Source organism: Hypomesus transpacificus, chromosome 14 (assembly GCF_021917145.1).
Source record: "Hypomesus transpacificus isolate Combined female chromosome 14, fHypTra1, whole genome shotgun sequence".
In the NCBI taxonomy this organism is placed as follows: Eukaryota; Metazoa; Chordata; class Actinopteri; order Osmeriformes; family Osmeridae; genus Hypomesus; species Hypomesus transpacificus.
In genome coordinates, this window is record NC_061073.1 from 2470536 (window position 1) to 2486727 (window position 16192).

At 43.9% G+C, this 16192-nt stretch overlaps 2 protein-coding genes across 2 annotated transcripts; both read left to right on the top strand.

The window, feature by feature from the left end:
- The first annotated feature begins 1866 nt into the window (after positions 1 to 1866).
- Positions 1867 to 5606, top strand: si:dkey-12e7.1 (uncharacterized protein LOC557553 homolog). Its single transcript, XM_047034809.1, has 3 exons — positions 1867 to 2344; positions 2641 to 2998; positions 3499 to 5606. Exons 2-3 carry the CDS (start codon positions 2699 to 2701, stop codon positions 4324 to 4326), a joined length of 1128 nt encoding a protein of 375 aa, XP_046890765.1. The 5' UTR covers positions 1867 to 2344; positions 2641 to 2698; the 3' UTR covers positions 4327 to 5606.
- Positions 5607 to 7756: 2150 nt separating this feature from the next.
- On the top strand, positions 7757 to 15849 carry anpepa (alanyl (membrane) aminopeptidase a). The gene is made up of 20 exons (XM_047034052.1): positions 7757 to 8546; positions 8931 to 9073; positions 9161 to 9303; positions 9452 to 9572; positions 9906 to 10060; positions 10463 to 10576; positions 10687 to 10830; positions 10917 to 10982; positions 11300 to 11365; positions 11499 to 11641; positions 11716 to 11795; positions 12214 to 12347; positions 12922 to 12977; positions 13132 to 13279; positions 13581 to 13669; positions 13822 to 13929; positions 14227 to 14394; positions 14819 to 14959; positions 15386 to 15467; positions 15609 to 15849. The coding sequence occupies exons 1-20, from the start codon at positions 7945 to 7947 to the stop codon at positions 15765 to 15767; spliced, it is 2862 nt and encodes a 953-aa protein (XP_046890008.1). The 5' UTR covers positions 7757 to 7944; the 3' UTR covers positions 15768 to 15849.
- Positions 15850 to 16192: the final 343 nt, after the last annotated feature.

The following is a 16192-nucleotide window of genomic DNA, read 5'->3' on the forward strand; positions in this document are numbered from 1 at the left end:
AAATACATTTTTTTATTTCAAAATGACGTTTTTGCAAAGACAACATTTATTTATTTTTGGAGACTTTTATTTCCAAAACCACATATATTTCCAAACATCACATGAGAAGACTTTGTGATCAATGTCTGTTCTGTAGAGCATTTATCCGCCCAAGTACCTCTACAAACTCTTCAATGTGTGCCAAAATGATATCCCCTAACAAGCCATGCTGACCAATTTGATTAAGTAAGGCCAGCACTACTTATGTCTTCCATAATCTCTCGAATCTAAGTGTCCCTGTCTTCCTACGATCTTGTGCAGATGCTTTGGTCTGAAGATAACCACGCCCTTTTCGCTGGCACGTTGGATTAGAAATAGATACAGCACAGAAATAAATGTGGTGTTCGCAGGGGCGGATCTAGAGATTTTCATTCGGGGTGGCAATGGGGTGGCAGGAGGAAGTTATTGGGTGGCGTCCTGGAGGCAAATCAAAACCCAAAGTAGGGGGGTACAGTAGCCTGGCTGCCAGCCCAATTTATCCCCGCCCACAAAAAAAAATGGTCGGGAAGTTGGGTCTGGAGGGGCTCGATTGCGAAAAACTATATCTGAACAGGAGCTGTTCGGACCAATTAAATTGTCAGGGCGGGCTTTATACGATGATGGACAGATGATCAACAGTAAGTAATCAACAACGTCACCAAAGAGCGCTTGGGTTGAAGTTGTTTTCAACAAACAACATATTACATTGCTCTGATTGGTTGTAGGTCTATCCAATTGAGCGAAGAGGCATTTGTTTTACGAGCTCGGTTGACACACGCCCCATAGTCACAGCCCCATAGTCACAGCCCAACGGAGAGTTTTCAGACTCATATTTTGACTAGAATTATGAGTATGACAACCTCAGGCTTGGGATACAGTACTCCCTATGGTAAATGATTAGGTTATAACATTGTAGTTTAAATTAAACAGTAACATTAATATTATTTATTGAAAGTTATGTAATGTACAAATAACATTTTTCCATGGGAAGATTGAGGTTCATGTTGTGTAATTGTAACTGTTTTAACTAGATGCTCTTACCGCCACTGGGTGTTCGGAAACATATTTGGCGTTAGGAAATAAAAGTCTCAAAAAAATAAATACCGTATTTCTTCGATTAAACGCTGCGGCGTTTATTACACAATGTAAATTTTTGGTGCCGCGTTTATTCGAGGGTGGTGTTTATTTGAGGGCGGCGTTTAATCGAAGAAACACGCTATCCGTAGGTTATAGAGAGGAGTTGTACACCTCTCTTTGGTTTTGCAAGCCTTCAAATGTGGCCATCCCTTTCCCGGTTGCAAAGGCATGTTCCAAAACCTTAGCCAGTCTAGGCCTACATGTATTTAAAAAAAAAGCTGACGCTCTTATCCAGAGCAACTTGCAGTAAGTAGGGGGACATTCTCCCCGAGGCAAGTAGGGTGAATTGCCTTGCCCAAGGACACAACATAATTTTTCACGGCCAGGAATCGAACTGGCAACTTTATGATTAATAGTCCGATATATAGCATATACTTCCACTAAAACAAGGTCAATAAATGTTATGAATATAAAATAGCATATGATAACATATTTTTGACATCGAAACATTTGTCACATAACCTTTATTTATCACCTTAACTTTATAATATTTTGAAACTTTTTTACTTAATTTAAGATCCGTATATGTTTATTGTCTGCACCTTCCTGACACAGTAAATTCCGTGTTTGTGTAACATATATGGCGAATAAACCGAATTCTGCTTCTGAAACGAGGAAACAAGAGGGCTGAAATGGAATTCAACCAGAGAATGTGTCTGATATCCGTAGACGGGCTCGGGTTCGATTCAACCTTACGGCAACGCGCTCTTTGATGATGTCATCAGCAAAACACAACAACATAACTGTTTTGTCGGCTTGCTATGTGGCCTAGCTATCCTGCTAGTTAGATTGCTAACTGTCTTAAACCAAAAATATTGGTATACGTAAGTTACACGATACAGTATTTTACGAATCTTCTAAATGAATCTTCTAAATTGCTAACGCTAATCATAAATGACTAAATTCTAGCTACGTTACGCTGGCGTCCAGCAAACAAACTGGTTTAACGCGTTGGCTACAGTAGACTAGCTTGCTTGCTATGTCTGCTAGTGTCGCATACTAGCTAATATTGTTAATAAGAAACATCACACGGCACACGTTTACCCAGCTTGTTAGATACGTTTGCTGGAAAAGTGTCTTTAAGTTTATGGCAAAGCAATCTTCCGTACCCAGCCAACCATCACAGTGCAAACTTAAAGCTCTACCTTGTTTTCGGTTCTCACTCATATTATAAAAATCAAGATGGCAGGTATGTAACTTGTTAACATGTTTGCTTCAGTGCGATATAAAACATATGTAAATCAGTTCATTTAGAAAGTATTTCATGTGTAGCTCTGAGTTGAATTAGTACTAATTAGTGAGCTACACGGCGTTTTCTCCTCACTGGCCCTTTCTGTACAAAAATCATGAAGGTAAATGAGACTGTGGTACTTGTGTACGATATAGTATGCTGTGAATGTAATGTTACCGTAACGCTTTGTGTCTGTCTTCCTTAGCTCTGTTTAGATACTAAAGAATAAGGATACTCATCATTCTCATTTTCAGGCCTTTGGGAACCACCTCTAGAAGATGAGAGTTGAGATATTGAGGAAATTGAGCACCAATGAACCTCATGTCTCCCAGGAAGAGGCCTCTGGTCCCGGTCAGTTCCAGGCGGAGGGCCAAAGCAGAAGAAGACTTCTTCCCTTTCAATCTGCTGCCCGTGGAGTGTCAGCTCCACGTGTTGTCCTTCCTCGGCGAGGTAGATAAGTGTAACTCGGCGTTAGTGTGCTCCAGCTGGAGTTGCCTGGTACGTTCATCGAAGTTGTGGCGGGTTGCCGACTTCTCCCGCCGCGGGGTGTTCCACCTGGGCCATGAAGGACTGCTGGTGTCCAACCGAGAGTTTGAACGCTGGAAAAACTGGGTGTGTACCGTAACATTTCTTTTGACAGTTTACACGCATACTGAAGCAGTATCACACGTTTCATCAGCCGTGCTGATATTCAGCAATAACGCACAACTTCGAGTGTGATATTGCTTTTAAACAGCAGTTCCACAAGAGCCATTATGAAAAAATTGAGACAGATTATAATTATAACAGATTATGATTTGTTTGTTTATTCCATCGTTTATTTTGCTCCTCTTACTCTAAATAGTTTCGCAACTGGACTGTTGCCAAGCAACACATTTTCCTAGACACTACTAGCGACTAACTTTCGTTAATGTATACCGAGTGATCCATGTTTAGTTAGAAGTTCCAGTGCATATCCAAAGCTCCAGTGTTATTACTAAATACCATGAACGCCTCTTTTTCAATCAAATTACTTGGACGGAACTAGCTGTTCCATAAAGTAAAAAGGAGACAACATAAGAGAAGGGAGGCACAACATATTTGACATTAGCAAATTTGTATTCATTTTTCAGGTGCACCACTACACACACCACCTCATTTCCCGTAGAGCCAGCCTGCTCACCCTCAAAGCCAGCTTTGATCTTGGGGACCAGTGCAATAACTGGGGGCAGCTGCTCTGCCGCCTGTTGGATAATGTCCACTGCAGAGACCTCAGCCACCTGGACCTGAACTGGACCTTCACGCTGCTTGTTCCACTGGACCTGCGTGTCCACTCCAGCTCTCACCAGGACAGCATCACCAAGATGGAGCAGGTCTCCAAGTTCCAGGAGCTTCTCGCAAAGCTGACCCACAGCTGCCCTCGTATCTCCAAGCTGCGCCTGCACTTTGACTGGTCCGAGAACTCTGTGCTCCTGCTCTCCCAGTTCCAGCAGCTGCGCGTCCTCGAGCTCAAGTACTTCTGGGTCTTCAGAGGCGTGAGCCCTGGCACCCTGCACACCCTCACCAAGTCCCTGCCCAACCTCAAGTCGCTGACCTTGCACATCTTGGTGCCCTTGAGGAACCTGGGCATCTCCTACACCCTGGAGTCAGACTCCCTGGAGTTCCTGGATGTGTCCCCCAGCCGGGGCCTGGTCTTCTCCCGTCTCCAGCTGCCGGCTCTTCGGGAGCTGAGGGCCAAGAAGATTGTCCGCGGCATCACCCTGGACCGGAGGACTCGGCTGCGCATCCAGAGCCGGTGGCCCTGCCTCCACCAGGTGCTCCGGGAGGGCACCCCACGGCTGCAGGCGCTCAACAACGAGAGGCTGATTCCCACCTGGAGGGATGAAGGCTACAGAGAGCTGTCGTCCATTTTGCATCAGTCCTGCTACTGTCTACAGCACCTGGACAGCTGGCTGTGGTAAAATTGTCACACCTGGACTTCTCTGGTGGTTTACTTGGCCAAAGTTTACCACTGTTTTTGGTAAACCAAAGGACGTTATTGAAAACTTATTAAGCTAGTTGGGGTGTAATAGCTCTTTGTCATCTGTCTAAACTAGCAGAGGTATAGCTGATAACAAACCAGTCAGGTAAAGGGTTGAAACTGTATTAATTAACATGGCAAGTTTTTTGACATGCCGCTAGCCACCCTGCTAGGATGGTTAAGCTGAGAAAAGTCAGGAATGCTGGCCTAATCAGGGATCACGCCAGTCTTGGCCTCTTAGAAAACATTCCTTCACCCTTCCTTTGATCAAAGTTATGGGGGTGTTAGTCACTCATCAGTCTTTACTTTTATAGAAGACTTTTGTACAGAAATGATTAGACAACTTACTGTGATGCCTGAGTCCTTCCAAGGGTCCGTTCATTTCTAGCCAAAATTATTTCACTCACAGGAGTGAAGAGAAGTTGCTTGAGCTGAAATTCTGTTGAGTGGTTAGTCCTGAGATGGTGTTTTACAGCTGGTCTCACTTACAACAACCAGGATGAAGGGCTTAATGTCAAATGTTGGTCTTGTTGTTAGAATTGATGGGTGAGACCTTTTAAGGTGACTTGGCATTATATTTATAGCTAGTGGAAATTATGCTTTAATTACAAGCTTGTTTACTTTCTTAATGTTTTAACATTCCAGTAATAGGAATTTTATAATGGAATAAACACAGAAATGTGTTGAATGCCATTTGTGTAATACAATATAGCGTAAACGTGAGGTGTGGAACCTGTAATGTGAGATATTGCCGCGAATCTCATGCTGGTCAATGATTAGCCGTAAATTATGAAATTGTAAATTTCCATTCGAAAACCTCTTCAAGTAGTCTTGGTTGTTGTATCTGAGTCCTAATCAGAATGAAGGAGTTTGATGGACCACATTTGTCTGCTGGGACATCACTTTGCACTGCTGGAAATACTTTCATCAGCCATGTTGTTTCACTCGGTGATAGGCAGCCACTCAATTTTTTTAATTTTCTTTTAAAATATTTTCTTAGGAAATACAGTTTTGGTGTTTACGGAGACTCTGTGTGTATGTGTGTACCCCCTGTAAATCTACAATGTTGCAGTGCCCATTTGAATCAGTAGAGGTCATAGCCCTCTGCTTGTCGCCTTCTGGCCTTGATGATTTATTCCAAACATTGTTAGACCGCACATACCTGTATAACTTGCCTGTATTTTTTAATTGCACTAGTAAAACATAATCTAGACTCATGAATTTCAGGATGTGTGTGATTATTTCTGTCATTATCATTGATGACAAGTCTCCAAACCACTTTAGGGATACTGTGTGTAGTTGATATTAGATGTGCAAATACTGTAAATAGTCTAACCCTGTCTAATGTGTCCTCACCTGACACCTTGGTCTGAAAGTTTGGGGTCTTATCCACAGACTTGCACACAAACCCTGTATTCCACATTGCTTCCTGCAGAACCACTTTTCCTAAAAGCTTTGTTTGTTTCATTTGGTTGTTTTCTCGTTTTCTCTCGATGAAAGGACTAAGCGGTGAGTGATTGTGTGCCAGCCCGCTGTCCTTCCTGAAATACACTCCTCCAACACCTGCTCCTCGTTTACTGGAGCTCTGTATTCACTTCTGCTTCCTGGGAAACATCACAGACCAAACTGACACATTCACGTTCTGACCATTAAATCCACAGCTTCCCCAAGGGGATGAATATAGTCTTACCATTCATCCATCTACTTGGTAGGCAAGACAAAACATGAGCTCATGAGAATGGCTCAAAGCAGATTTTTTTCTTCTTCTTTGAGCTATAATTACATAGTAGATATTCCACACACAGGTGTTCTGTAGTGAGATAAGGATTCCACTGTAATGTGTGATTCTATAGGTGTGTAAAATTCCAAAGCAGGTGTGAGGTTTCAACAAGTGTGTGAAGGTTCTGCAAACATGCATGTCTGTAATGAGATGTGTAAAGTTGATGTGAATGTATAGATTTGCGTGTAAACTCTGTAGCAAACAACATGTGGGTTCTACTGAGAGGTGTGTGAAGGTTAGGTCACATAGTTTGGTGTGTGAGAACCGTACCTTCTGGTTGATCAATTCTCCCAAGGTTCTGAGAGCCCAGCGGTGAATGGAGGAAAGCCTAAACACAACCAGATGTTTTACAGTGTCTAGGTGAAGGAACATCGTCCTCCCTCTAGGGCTAGGCGATATATCGAATATTAGCAGTAATATCGCAATATCGAATATTTCAAATTCAAGCATACTTTCCCAAAGAATGTGCCGAACTTCCAATATTACGTCCCCTTTTCGTCTTGTCGCATATTCCTGCTCAAGAGATGTGAGGTGGGGGAGGGTCATTATTATTTTTGTATTTATTTTTTTACTGTTTAAATGTGAACTGCACATTTTGTACTTTGTAACAATAGCTGTTTTATCTACATTGTTTTTGTTGTTTTCTAATGTTTCTATGTTTTCAAAAGAAAATCATGTTTTTTTATTATTTAAAAACAAATGCAAACATATTGAGATATATATCGAATATATATATTTTTTAATAAACTCCTCAAAAAAAGTTTTCAAACGTTATTTCGGGTGATTATTCCTCCCCTTCAATAATACCAATCTGTATTGTTTTTTATATCGTTGGAAAGCCTGATTAATCACCTTTTCAACGAGGTACAACTTGTAAGGATTGTGCATTTGTGGAATGAGCAACACAGCTAACTGTGTGGATAGCGGCCCAAAAAGATTAGCCAAAATCCTCTGCAATATTCTTCTGTTGGTATTCACTTTCATTTTGAGCTTCAAGTGGGATCAGCTTGGGCGTGCTGTATGTGCCAGAGTGACCAACGCAAACATGTTGGCTGACTTGCGATAAATCCTGGTTCAGGAATGGGATGCCATCCCACAGCAGTGTGTGACCAGGCTGGTGACCAGCATGAGGAGGAGGTGCCAAGCTGTTGTGGCTGCGTACTTCCATACGCTACTGAGGTCCCTGACAGTGTAAAATGAATAAAGTGTAAAAATTGCCAATATGTGTTGTTTTTTCCTTATTACTGTGGGAGAGTGCAATTATCCAATCCACCATCCAACTCAAAACGAGAGTGAATACCAACAGAAGAATATTGCAGGGGATTTTGGCAAATATTTTGGGGTCGCTACCCACATGGTTAGCTGTGTTGCTCATTCCACGAATGCACGATCCTTACAAGTTGTACCTCGATGTAAAGGTGACTAATCAAGCTTTCCAATGATATAAAATACAATGCCAATTGGTATTATTGAAGGGGAGGAATAATCGACCGAAATAACTTTTCCGAACTATTTTTTTAGTTAGTTTATATCGCCCAGCCCTACCTCCCTCCCTTACTTGTTTTCTGCCAGCACTGCAAGTTAATGCCTAATCTGTGGGTCGTAACTGGTTTGTACATGCCCTGTTTATGGTAGGCCAGATAGGGACGCAGGTGAGCCCAGTTTCAACTTTAGTGAAGTTTCAACGGCAGAAGAGCAGAGACCACAGAGAAAGAAAGACAGTGACACGCCACAGAGAGTGGAGAAGAAGGTTCCAGCTGAGACTTCAAGGGACCAAACATGGGTAAAGGGGTCCTCCTGTCCAAGGTCCTTGCCGTCATGACGGCGGTGATGACTGTCTCCTCTGTATCAGGGATGATTATAATGCTCATAATCTACCAGAGAGAGTACAAACTCAACCCACCCACCCGTCCACCTACGGCCAACGCCACCGTCCCGCTGCCCACTGGACTACCACCTAGCATGAGGCTGCCGAAAAACCTGGTTCCCCAGAGGTACGACCTCCACCTCCAGCCTCTCCTCTACACTCAGACCACCAACACCACAAACCAGACACTGGCCTTCAAGGGATCCTCCAACATCTCCTTCCTCTGTGTGGAGAGGACCGGGACCATCTTCCTTCACAGCAAGGACCTGTCTCTGACAGAGAACACAATCAGGGTGAATGATGTCGACCAAGGCAAAGTCATCCCTGTAAGCGGTGTGACGCAGCACATGAATGAGACTAACTTCCTGGAGATCCATCTGAATGGAGAGCTGAAGGTGGGAAGCAACTACACTCTGTTTATAGAGTTTAAGGGAGTCCTAGGGGACGATCTGGCAGGTCTGTACGTGAGTAAATACACAGAGAAAAGCACCACGGACAGAGTGGATGATGAGCGGTAAGCATTCTCGTCTGTCTTTCTGTATTCTGTTTGTGTATGTATATATGTATGGGCCAATGCTTTGCTTGTCACACTTGGTTAACGTTACGGACACGTTTATGTATACATATATTTCTGACTTAGTGTCACTGTTTGTGTCAAGAATGTCATGTCGTTGGAAAGCAGAATGCTCACAGTCACACCATACAGTTGAGTTCTACTGCAGAAATACTTACTGGATAACAATCTTTCAAAATACTGTCACTTGCTTTACTGTAGTTATTCCGACACCATGTGAGTTCCTGACTACATATTAATCTACCATGTGCATTTTTGTAGTTTACAGACGGATGTAACAGAGTGTATTTTGAGCTTGCTGCCATATATGTAACATGTTTGTAGGTTGCTAGTTATCAGCCGGTTGCAGCCGACCGATGCCAGGAAAGTGTTTCCTTGTTTTGATGAGCCAGCCATGAAGGCAGAGTTCATGGTGACTATCATCCACCGAGAAGGAACCAAAGCCCTGTCCAATGGGTATTTTAAAGGTAAGCAGCACTAATACTAACTTAACCCCAAACTTAGACATTTGAAACAGCAGCAGTAAATTCATTTGTTTTCATTTCCTACTCAAGAGTCCAACTCTGTGGACATAGATGGAGAGCTTTGGGAGATCTCAACCTTCCACCAAACCGAGAGAATGTCCACCTACCTCCTAGCTTTTACCGTGTCCAACTTCAAATATACGTCATCCCATCATGATCGAGTTGAAATCAAGGCACGTAACACACAAGTTCTCCTTTGTGTGGACTACGTGTTTGAATGTAGAAACATTTTCCTCACTCTCGGCTGTTACCTGTACCTCTGTGTGTGTTGTGTGTGTGTGATTGTGTTGTGTGTGTTGTGTCCGTGTGTGTGTGTTGTAGATTCATGCTCGACCACAAGCCATCGAAGCAGGACAGGCAGACTACGCCTCTGGCGTCACAGAAAAGATGCTCTCCTTCTATGAGGTCTACTTAGGCAGGATGTACGGCTTTAAGAAAATGGGTATGTCTCATCTTGGTATCAGTGATTGTGGGTGAGGTTTTGAATGAGAGTGAGGTACAGTATACAGTACTGTGGAAAGGTTTTAGGTACACAATCATTTTGACATGGATATTCACTTGAATATTTTGTTTGGGCTTCTGGATTTGTGTAGCAGTACAAAAGGGCAATGTTGAAAAAAATAAAAAGTGTTTTAGTCTTTAGATTTTATCGTTATTTTAATGTAAAAAAAAAACAAAATTGTGGCCAAGACTTTTGCAAAGTATGGGTTGGTAGGGTACAGGATGTGATGCATTGCTGGAGTACAGGATGTGATGCGTTAGTTGTGTCCTCCAGACCTGGTGGCAGCGCCAGACTTCGGGGGAGTGGCCATGGAGAACTGGGGTCTGATCATGTTCCGGGAGTCTGCTCTGCTGTACGAGGAAGGTGTGTCCTCCATCACCAATCAGGAGTGGATTGCTACCGTTGTGGCCCATGAGCTAGCTCACCAGGTATTAACACTACATTATTCTGCTACCTGGAGAGGTAGTTATTCAATCAGCCTGTGTAAACCAGAGATTTAGAGAGAAGTAGGGCAGAGCACTTTATTGATCTCAAGGAGAAATTCCTTTGTTACATTACATTTACATTTATGCATTTAGCAGACGCTTTTATCCAAAGCGAAATCCAAGAGAGAGCTTTACAAAAGAGCATAATCACTGATCGGGTGATCTATCACTGATCATACAATAGCAGAGGTATTTACATTGTAAACTAATAATTAAGTTATAAATGAGGTGTACATAACTCCAATAATCTGATGTAAAGCAAAGTCTTCGAAATTCGTTGAAAACTTTCAGTTGGAGATTTCCAATACAGGAATGTCCTAAAATAAATCCAGAATGTTCTTTCAGTGGTTTGGCAACCTGGTGACGATGAAATGGTGGAATAATCTGTGGCTCAACGAAGGTTTTGCTACGTACCTCTCCTACCTGGGAGTGGATCATCTTCAGCCCGACTGGAACATGGTATGTCACCTCTAACCTACATTCCTGCCGGTCTGTCCACCTGCCCGCCTGCCTGTCCACCTGCCTACCTGCCTGGATGTGACTGATGGTCTTCCATGTTTTGTTTTCAGGAGAACCTCATGGTTCTGAATGAGATTCAGACGGCGTTCCAGGTGGACTCTCTGGCCTCGTCGCATCCTTTGAGCTGTGAGGAGAACGACATCCAAAGCCCCAGCGACATCACCGAACAGTTTGATGACATCAGCTACAGCAAGGTAGACAAACAGAGAGATAGACAGACAGACAGACAGACAGAAAAATACAGACAGACAGAACATGTAACAGTATGTTTACTCCACAGGGGGCTGCTTTACTCAGGATGTTGGCTGACTACATTTCCAAGGGATCATTCATCCTGGGCGTGAAGGTACGAAGACATCTGGGGTGTTCAGGGTGAAGAAACAGGGTTTAGTCCGGCATACACCTCCAAGACCCAAATCTGGTGGTCTAGTTTGGTAGATGTTTGGGCTCCCATGTGGAAGGTAGTTCTAATTCCATGTGATTTGCATACAGTACTACTGTATACAGCTTTGTAACCACGTTCACCTCAGTTTACAGTCAAACGTCTCAGAATGCTTTGCAGCATCTGTTGTTCACGATGACACCATGAATGTTTACATATGAGATCAGTGACTTTTACAAGTCAATTGTCATAGTATGTGTTATTTTTTGGGTCTGTTTCAGAAATATCTTGACGCTTTGCAGTACAGCAATGCTGACGACAGAGATCTGTGGGAACATTTACAACAGGTAAAAATATAATGGTCAGTGTGTCTCAACATACTGCATCTATCACAAACCTTTCTGACTTTTGATTCAAGGAGAGGGAGGTTTGTCAGTACTTAAGGAAACCTGACCCCTGACCCTCACATCATGTCTCCAGGCAGTGGATATGAACTTTTTAAAGGTGGAAGAATTCATGTATACCTGGACCAATCAGATGGGCTATCCTCTCATCACCATCAACACCACCACCGGAGCTGTCTCCCAGCAACACTTCCTCCTCAACCAGACCTCAACCTATGAGTGAGTGGATCCTGACACATGACCCCATGACCTTAACCCTGACCTCCATGTTAACCCTGACCATCTCTCCTCAGTCTTGTGTGGCATGTTCCCATCAGAGTGAGGAAGAGCGGCGACAATCCATCCATTGTGCTTCTCAAGACCAGTGGTCCAGGTGAGCTTGTGTTGCTAGGTGACAGGAGTCCAAGTCATCTAGTGTTGCTATGAGACAGGCGCATATCGGCAGTCTCCCTGTCTCAGACTTACTTTTTTCCAAGTCAGATCCCTAACAGATCACTGCAGTGTTATTACGGGGCTGTTACAGCTAAGAGTGTATTACAATAAGAGTTTTATCTTTGCAATGTTTTTACACTGTTGTATTAACAGTGTAATAACAGACAGTTAAGGTGGTATTACACTGTTGTAATATGTTATTACACTATTGTAACAACACTGTACTAACAGACAATTAATTGTTATTACACTGTTGTTATTAAAGATCCAGTCCATATATTGTGTGAGACAGCTGAAAGACTACAGTCAGTCGTGAGAAGTAAAGTTGTGACCTCCTGTGGGTTTTATCTCCCCTCCAGAGACGAAAGCAGACTTCAGGGCTAACCATAACCAGTGGGTTCTGGCCAACCTAAACTGTGTTGGATACTACAGGGTGAACTACAACCCAGAGAACTGGGCCAGACTACTGGACCAGATGGAGACAGACCCCCAGGTAACTGGTACTCCCCTGGCGTAGCCAAGACACTGTTGGCGGGAGGGGGTGAAGGTGATGGTGACGGTTAGGGTCAGAGAGAGTCAGCATTGGTTTGAGAGTGACGGTCAGCATTGGGAAAGATTGAGGGCCAGGGTTGGGGTGAGAGGGAGGATGAGGGTTGGGGTGAGAGGGAGCATGAGGGTTGGGGTGAGAGGGAGGATGAGGGTTGGGGTGAGAGGGAGGATGAGGGTTGGGGTGAGAGAGAGCAGGGCCGGTCCTTCCTGTAGGCGACGTAGGCAGCTGCGACGGCGGCATGAAGAGGGGGGCGGCATTTTCATTTTCTCCCGCACTACCAGGCGCCAACTGCGCCACGTCCGTGTTGTGGTTGGGGGGGCGGCACCCCCGGTGGGGGGGGGGGGGGGGGGGGGTGCTGGGGATAAATCTTGCCTAGGGCGCCAAATGTGCTAGGACCTGTACTGAGAGAGAGCATGAGGGTTGGGGTGAGAGGGTGGATGAGGGTTGGGGTGAATTGTAAGAGCTAAAACACACACACCAGTTCTGGTCTCTTAAGTCTTATCTGAATCGTTGACAGGAAATTCCCCTCATCAATCGTGGTCAGCTCATTGATGATGCTTTCAATTTGGCAAGGTAATTTACATTACACTGTAGCTATGTTATTGCGTATTGGTCTGGCATGTGATCCACTTCAAATCAGATTTTATTTGTATAGCCCTTTTTTACAATCAGTGTCACAGAGTGTTTAACATCCACCTGGGTGTGACTGATGTCCCATGTCTTCCAGGGCAGGCCATGTCAACGTGACCCTGGCACTGAGCACCACCAGGTATCTGAGGAACGACACAGAGTTCGTCCCCTGGGAGGTTGCCATCCGCAACTTCAACTACTTCCTGCTCATGTTCGACCGCTCCGAAGTCTACGGCCCCATGCAGGTGAGCCACCAACCAGGCATGGCTAGTACATCACAGAAGTCGTTAATCAGGCATGACTAGTACATCACAGAAGTCATTAACCAGGCAACTTGTTCATTCAGAAGTCATGAACTCCACATGACTAGTTCATTTAGGAGTCATCATCCAGGCATGGCAAGTTCATTCAGAAGTCATCAACATGGCATGACTGGTTCATCACCAACACTAAACGTGCCTAGTTCAACTCAGAGTTGGAGAATAGAAATGAATGGACAGTCATAGTGAACTTCCTGTGGGTCAATTTCATTTCTGTCATTTCCAGGCGTACTTGCGAAACCAAGTCCAAGGCTTATACCAGCACTTTGAAAACGTCACCCTGGCGTCATCAGTTCCAGATAGTCATAGTGACCAGTGAGCCATCCTCTCAATGTCATCTTCATTCATCACACATCATCATCAAAAACAAACACTGCTATTAGCATGATACTGCTATCTGTGAACTTGGGCGTTTTTCCATGAATGTGTTTTATAGCAATACTGTTATCACGTCCCTCCGCTCCCAGGTACAACCAGATCAATGCTGTCAACGTAGCGTGCAAACACGGGATGCCTGCCTGCCAAACCATGGTACAGGAACTCTTCAAAATATGGATGCTGAACCACACCAACATGTAAGGCCGCCCCCGCCCACAAACTGTACACGGTATTCAGCCTGCACTTAGCCCCTGTACATGACAAAATATTTACAAGCAGCATCTGCTGATGGTCTTTGTGAAAAATGTTTTACACTCAAATTATTCCATACACACACACATATTAGGAATTCCATAAACTCAATACACAAACATGTTAAGAAATCACCTACACTCAATACACACAGGAAATTGCATAAACTTAATACACACACCTATTAGTAAAGCAATTAATGCAGTGGTGTGTGTTTGTTTGTTATCATCCCACATGGTCAGTATCCATCCCAACCTGCGGTATAGTGTGTACTGCCAGGCAGTGGCACTGGGAGGAGAAGAGGAGTGGGAGTTTGCCTGGAGAATGTTCCAGAATGCCACCTCCGCCACAGAGAAAGACAAGCTACGCTACGCCCTCTCTTGCACCAGGAAGATCTGGCTGCTCAACAGGTACACACCAGAAGGCCTGGACTCTAGCTACACACCGTACATGCACAGCAGTTACTCTCAACCAGGGCCATTGGTTTGTTTTCAAATGTGGGTGGGACATCTTATTTTGACACCTCAAGATGTGGCAGGTAAAAAGGTTAAAGTGGAGGGGATTAATGTATAGGTGTAATGACACCTACGCCCCTGCTACAGGTACACACCAGCAGGCCTGAACTCTGCTTAGATACTGTACATGTACAAGACTGAATATGGGATGTATATTATTGGATTTATGCTTAGGACTTAATTGGGTTGGGTGCATAACTTAGCTTGCTATTTTATTAAGCATCATACTTTTTAGAACCCATTGACAACCAGATAGGTATAAACTTGATAGGCCCTTTACGAAGACAAATTCCCAGTCATCTTTATTGTTCTCTGGCAGATACCTGGAGTATACCTTGGACCCTGACAAGATCAGGAAAATGGATGCTGTCTCAACCATCAACTATGTTGCAGAGAATGTGGCAGGGCAGGCCCTTGCCTGGGACTTTGTACGAGCACACTGGACTTACCTCAGCCAGGAGTACGTTCTCATATCTTTTCTTTAACCTCCACTGATCGAGACTTCAGTCGAGAACCAATGTAGACGGTTTCTACATGAAATGCATCATTTACGGCACAAATTCGATGGACAGACTATGATAGTCAAGTTCATCCAGTGAAGTTGGTTTTCCCTGCCTAGTTAACCCAGTCATTCCTTTTCACATGAAGGAAGTACAGTATATTATTGTAGGCGAGCTACGATAATTAGGCAGTAAAACAATTTCCAATAAAAAGATAGTGTTGGTTTGTTTATATAACCAAGCCCAGCACTGGGAGCAAAGGTTTGCCTAGGAAATCAAAGCTTATCTGATTCATATTCATTGCCGTTTGTCGTTGCTTAGCAGGTGAAGACAATCTCTGAGATACAAGTGTCTCTCACCAACAAACCTCACTGTCTCACCTGCAGGTACGGGGGAGGAATCATGTCGTTCGCCAGCCTAATAAATGGAGTGACACAGAGATTCTCAACGGACTTTGAGCTCCAACAGGTGATCCCAGTCATTGACTCTTGATCCAAACCTACAGTTTATAATTTAATGGAGACATTCAATAAACTATCCAGGTGACAGTGACCTCCTGCTGACACTTTTGTAAATGCTTACACATCTCCCATCTGCTGACCTGTATAGCTGAAGCAGCTCCAGAGTGCTCATGGTAAGCAGGGGCTGGGGTCAGCCAGCAGAGCCCTGGAGCAGGCCATAGAGAGAACCCAGGCCAACATCCAGTGGGTGAAACAGAACAAGAGGACGGTTCTGGAGTGGTTCAAGGGTGAACTGAGAAGACCCTGAGAGAAAGTCACTACTTAGATAGTAGGGCTGTCCCCACTCAGTCGACTAGTCGATTTTCTGGTCGATATGGTCTTGGTCGACAAAGATTTTTTTAGTCGAGCTGCCATTGGGCAGTGTGAGATCTGATTCCCGCTTGTGTCATCATTGCTGAATTAACGAAATGTTCTACAGAAATTGTCGATTATATTATTTAAGACAATTAAAGCAACTGTAAAAATATATAATTTAAAAGAAAAGGTGTTACTGTTTTCCCTTTCGTTAATCTGCGATTTGTTTTGGTTTGGTATTTTGCACACGGCACGGACACAATTGGCTGCCGAACTACAAACTCTGCCAGCCTACTTTGTCGGGAGGCTATTATAAGGAAAAGAAATCTGTGGTATGGCAGCTTTTTATTAAAGTATATTTACAAAGTACCGGGTGAC

Coding starts and splice junctions, on each gene's coding strand:
- anpepa (XM_047034052.1), top strand. CDS start 7,945: ATGGGTAAAGGGGTCCTCCTGTCCAAGGTCCTTGCCGTCATGACGGCG. Junction 14,395..14,818: donor AAGATCTGGCTGCTCAACAG/GTACACACCAGA, acceptor GTTCTCTGGCAG/ATACCTGGAGTATACCTTGG. Junction 14,960..15,385: donor TGGACTTACCTCAGCCAGGA/GTACGTTCTCAT, acceptor TCTCACCTGCAG/GTACGGGGGAGGAATCATGT.
- si:dkey-12e7.1 (XM_047034809.1), top strand. CDS start 2,699: ATGAACCTCATGTCTCCCAGGAAGAGGCCTCTGGTCCCGGTCAGTTCC. Junction 2,999..3,498: donor TTGAACGCTGGAAAAACTGG/GTGTGTACCGTA, acceptor TTCATTTTTCAG/GTGCACCACTACACACACCA.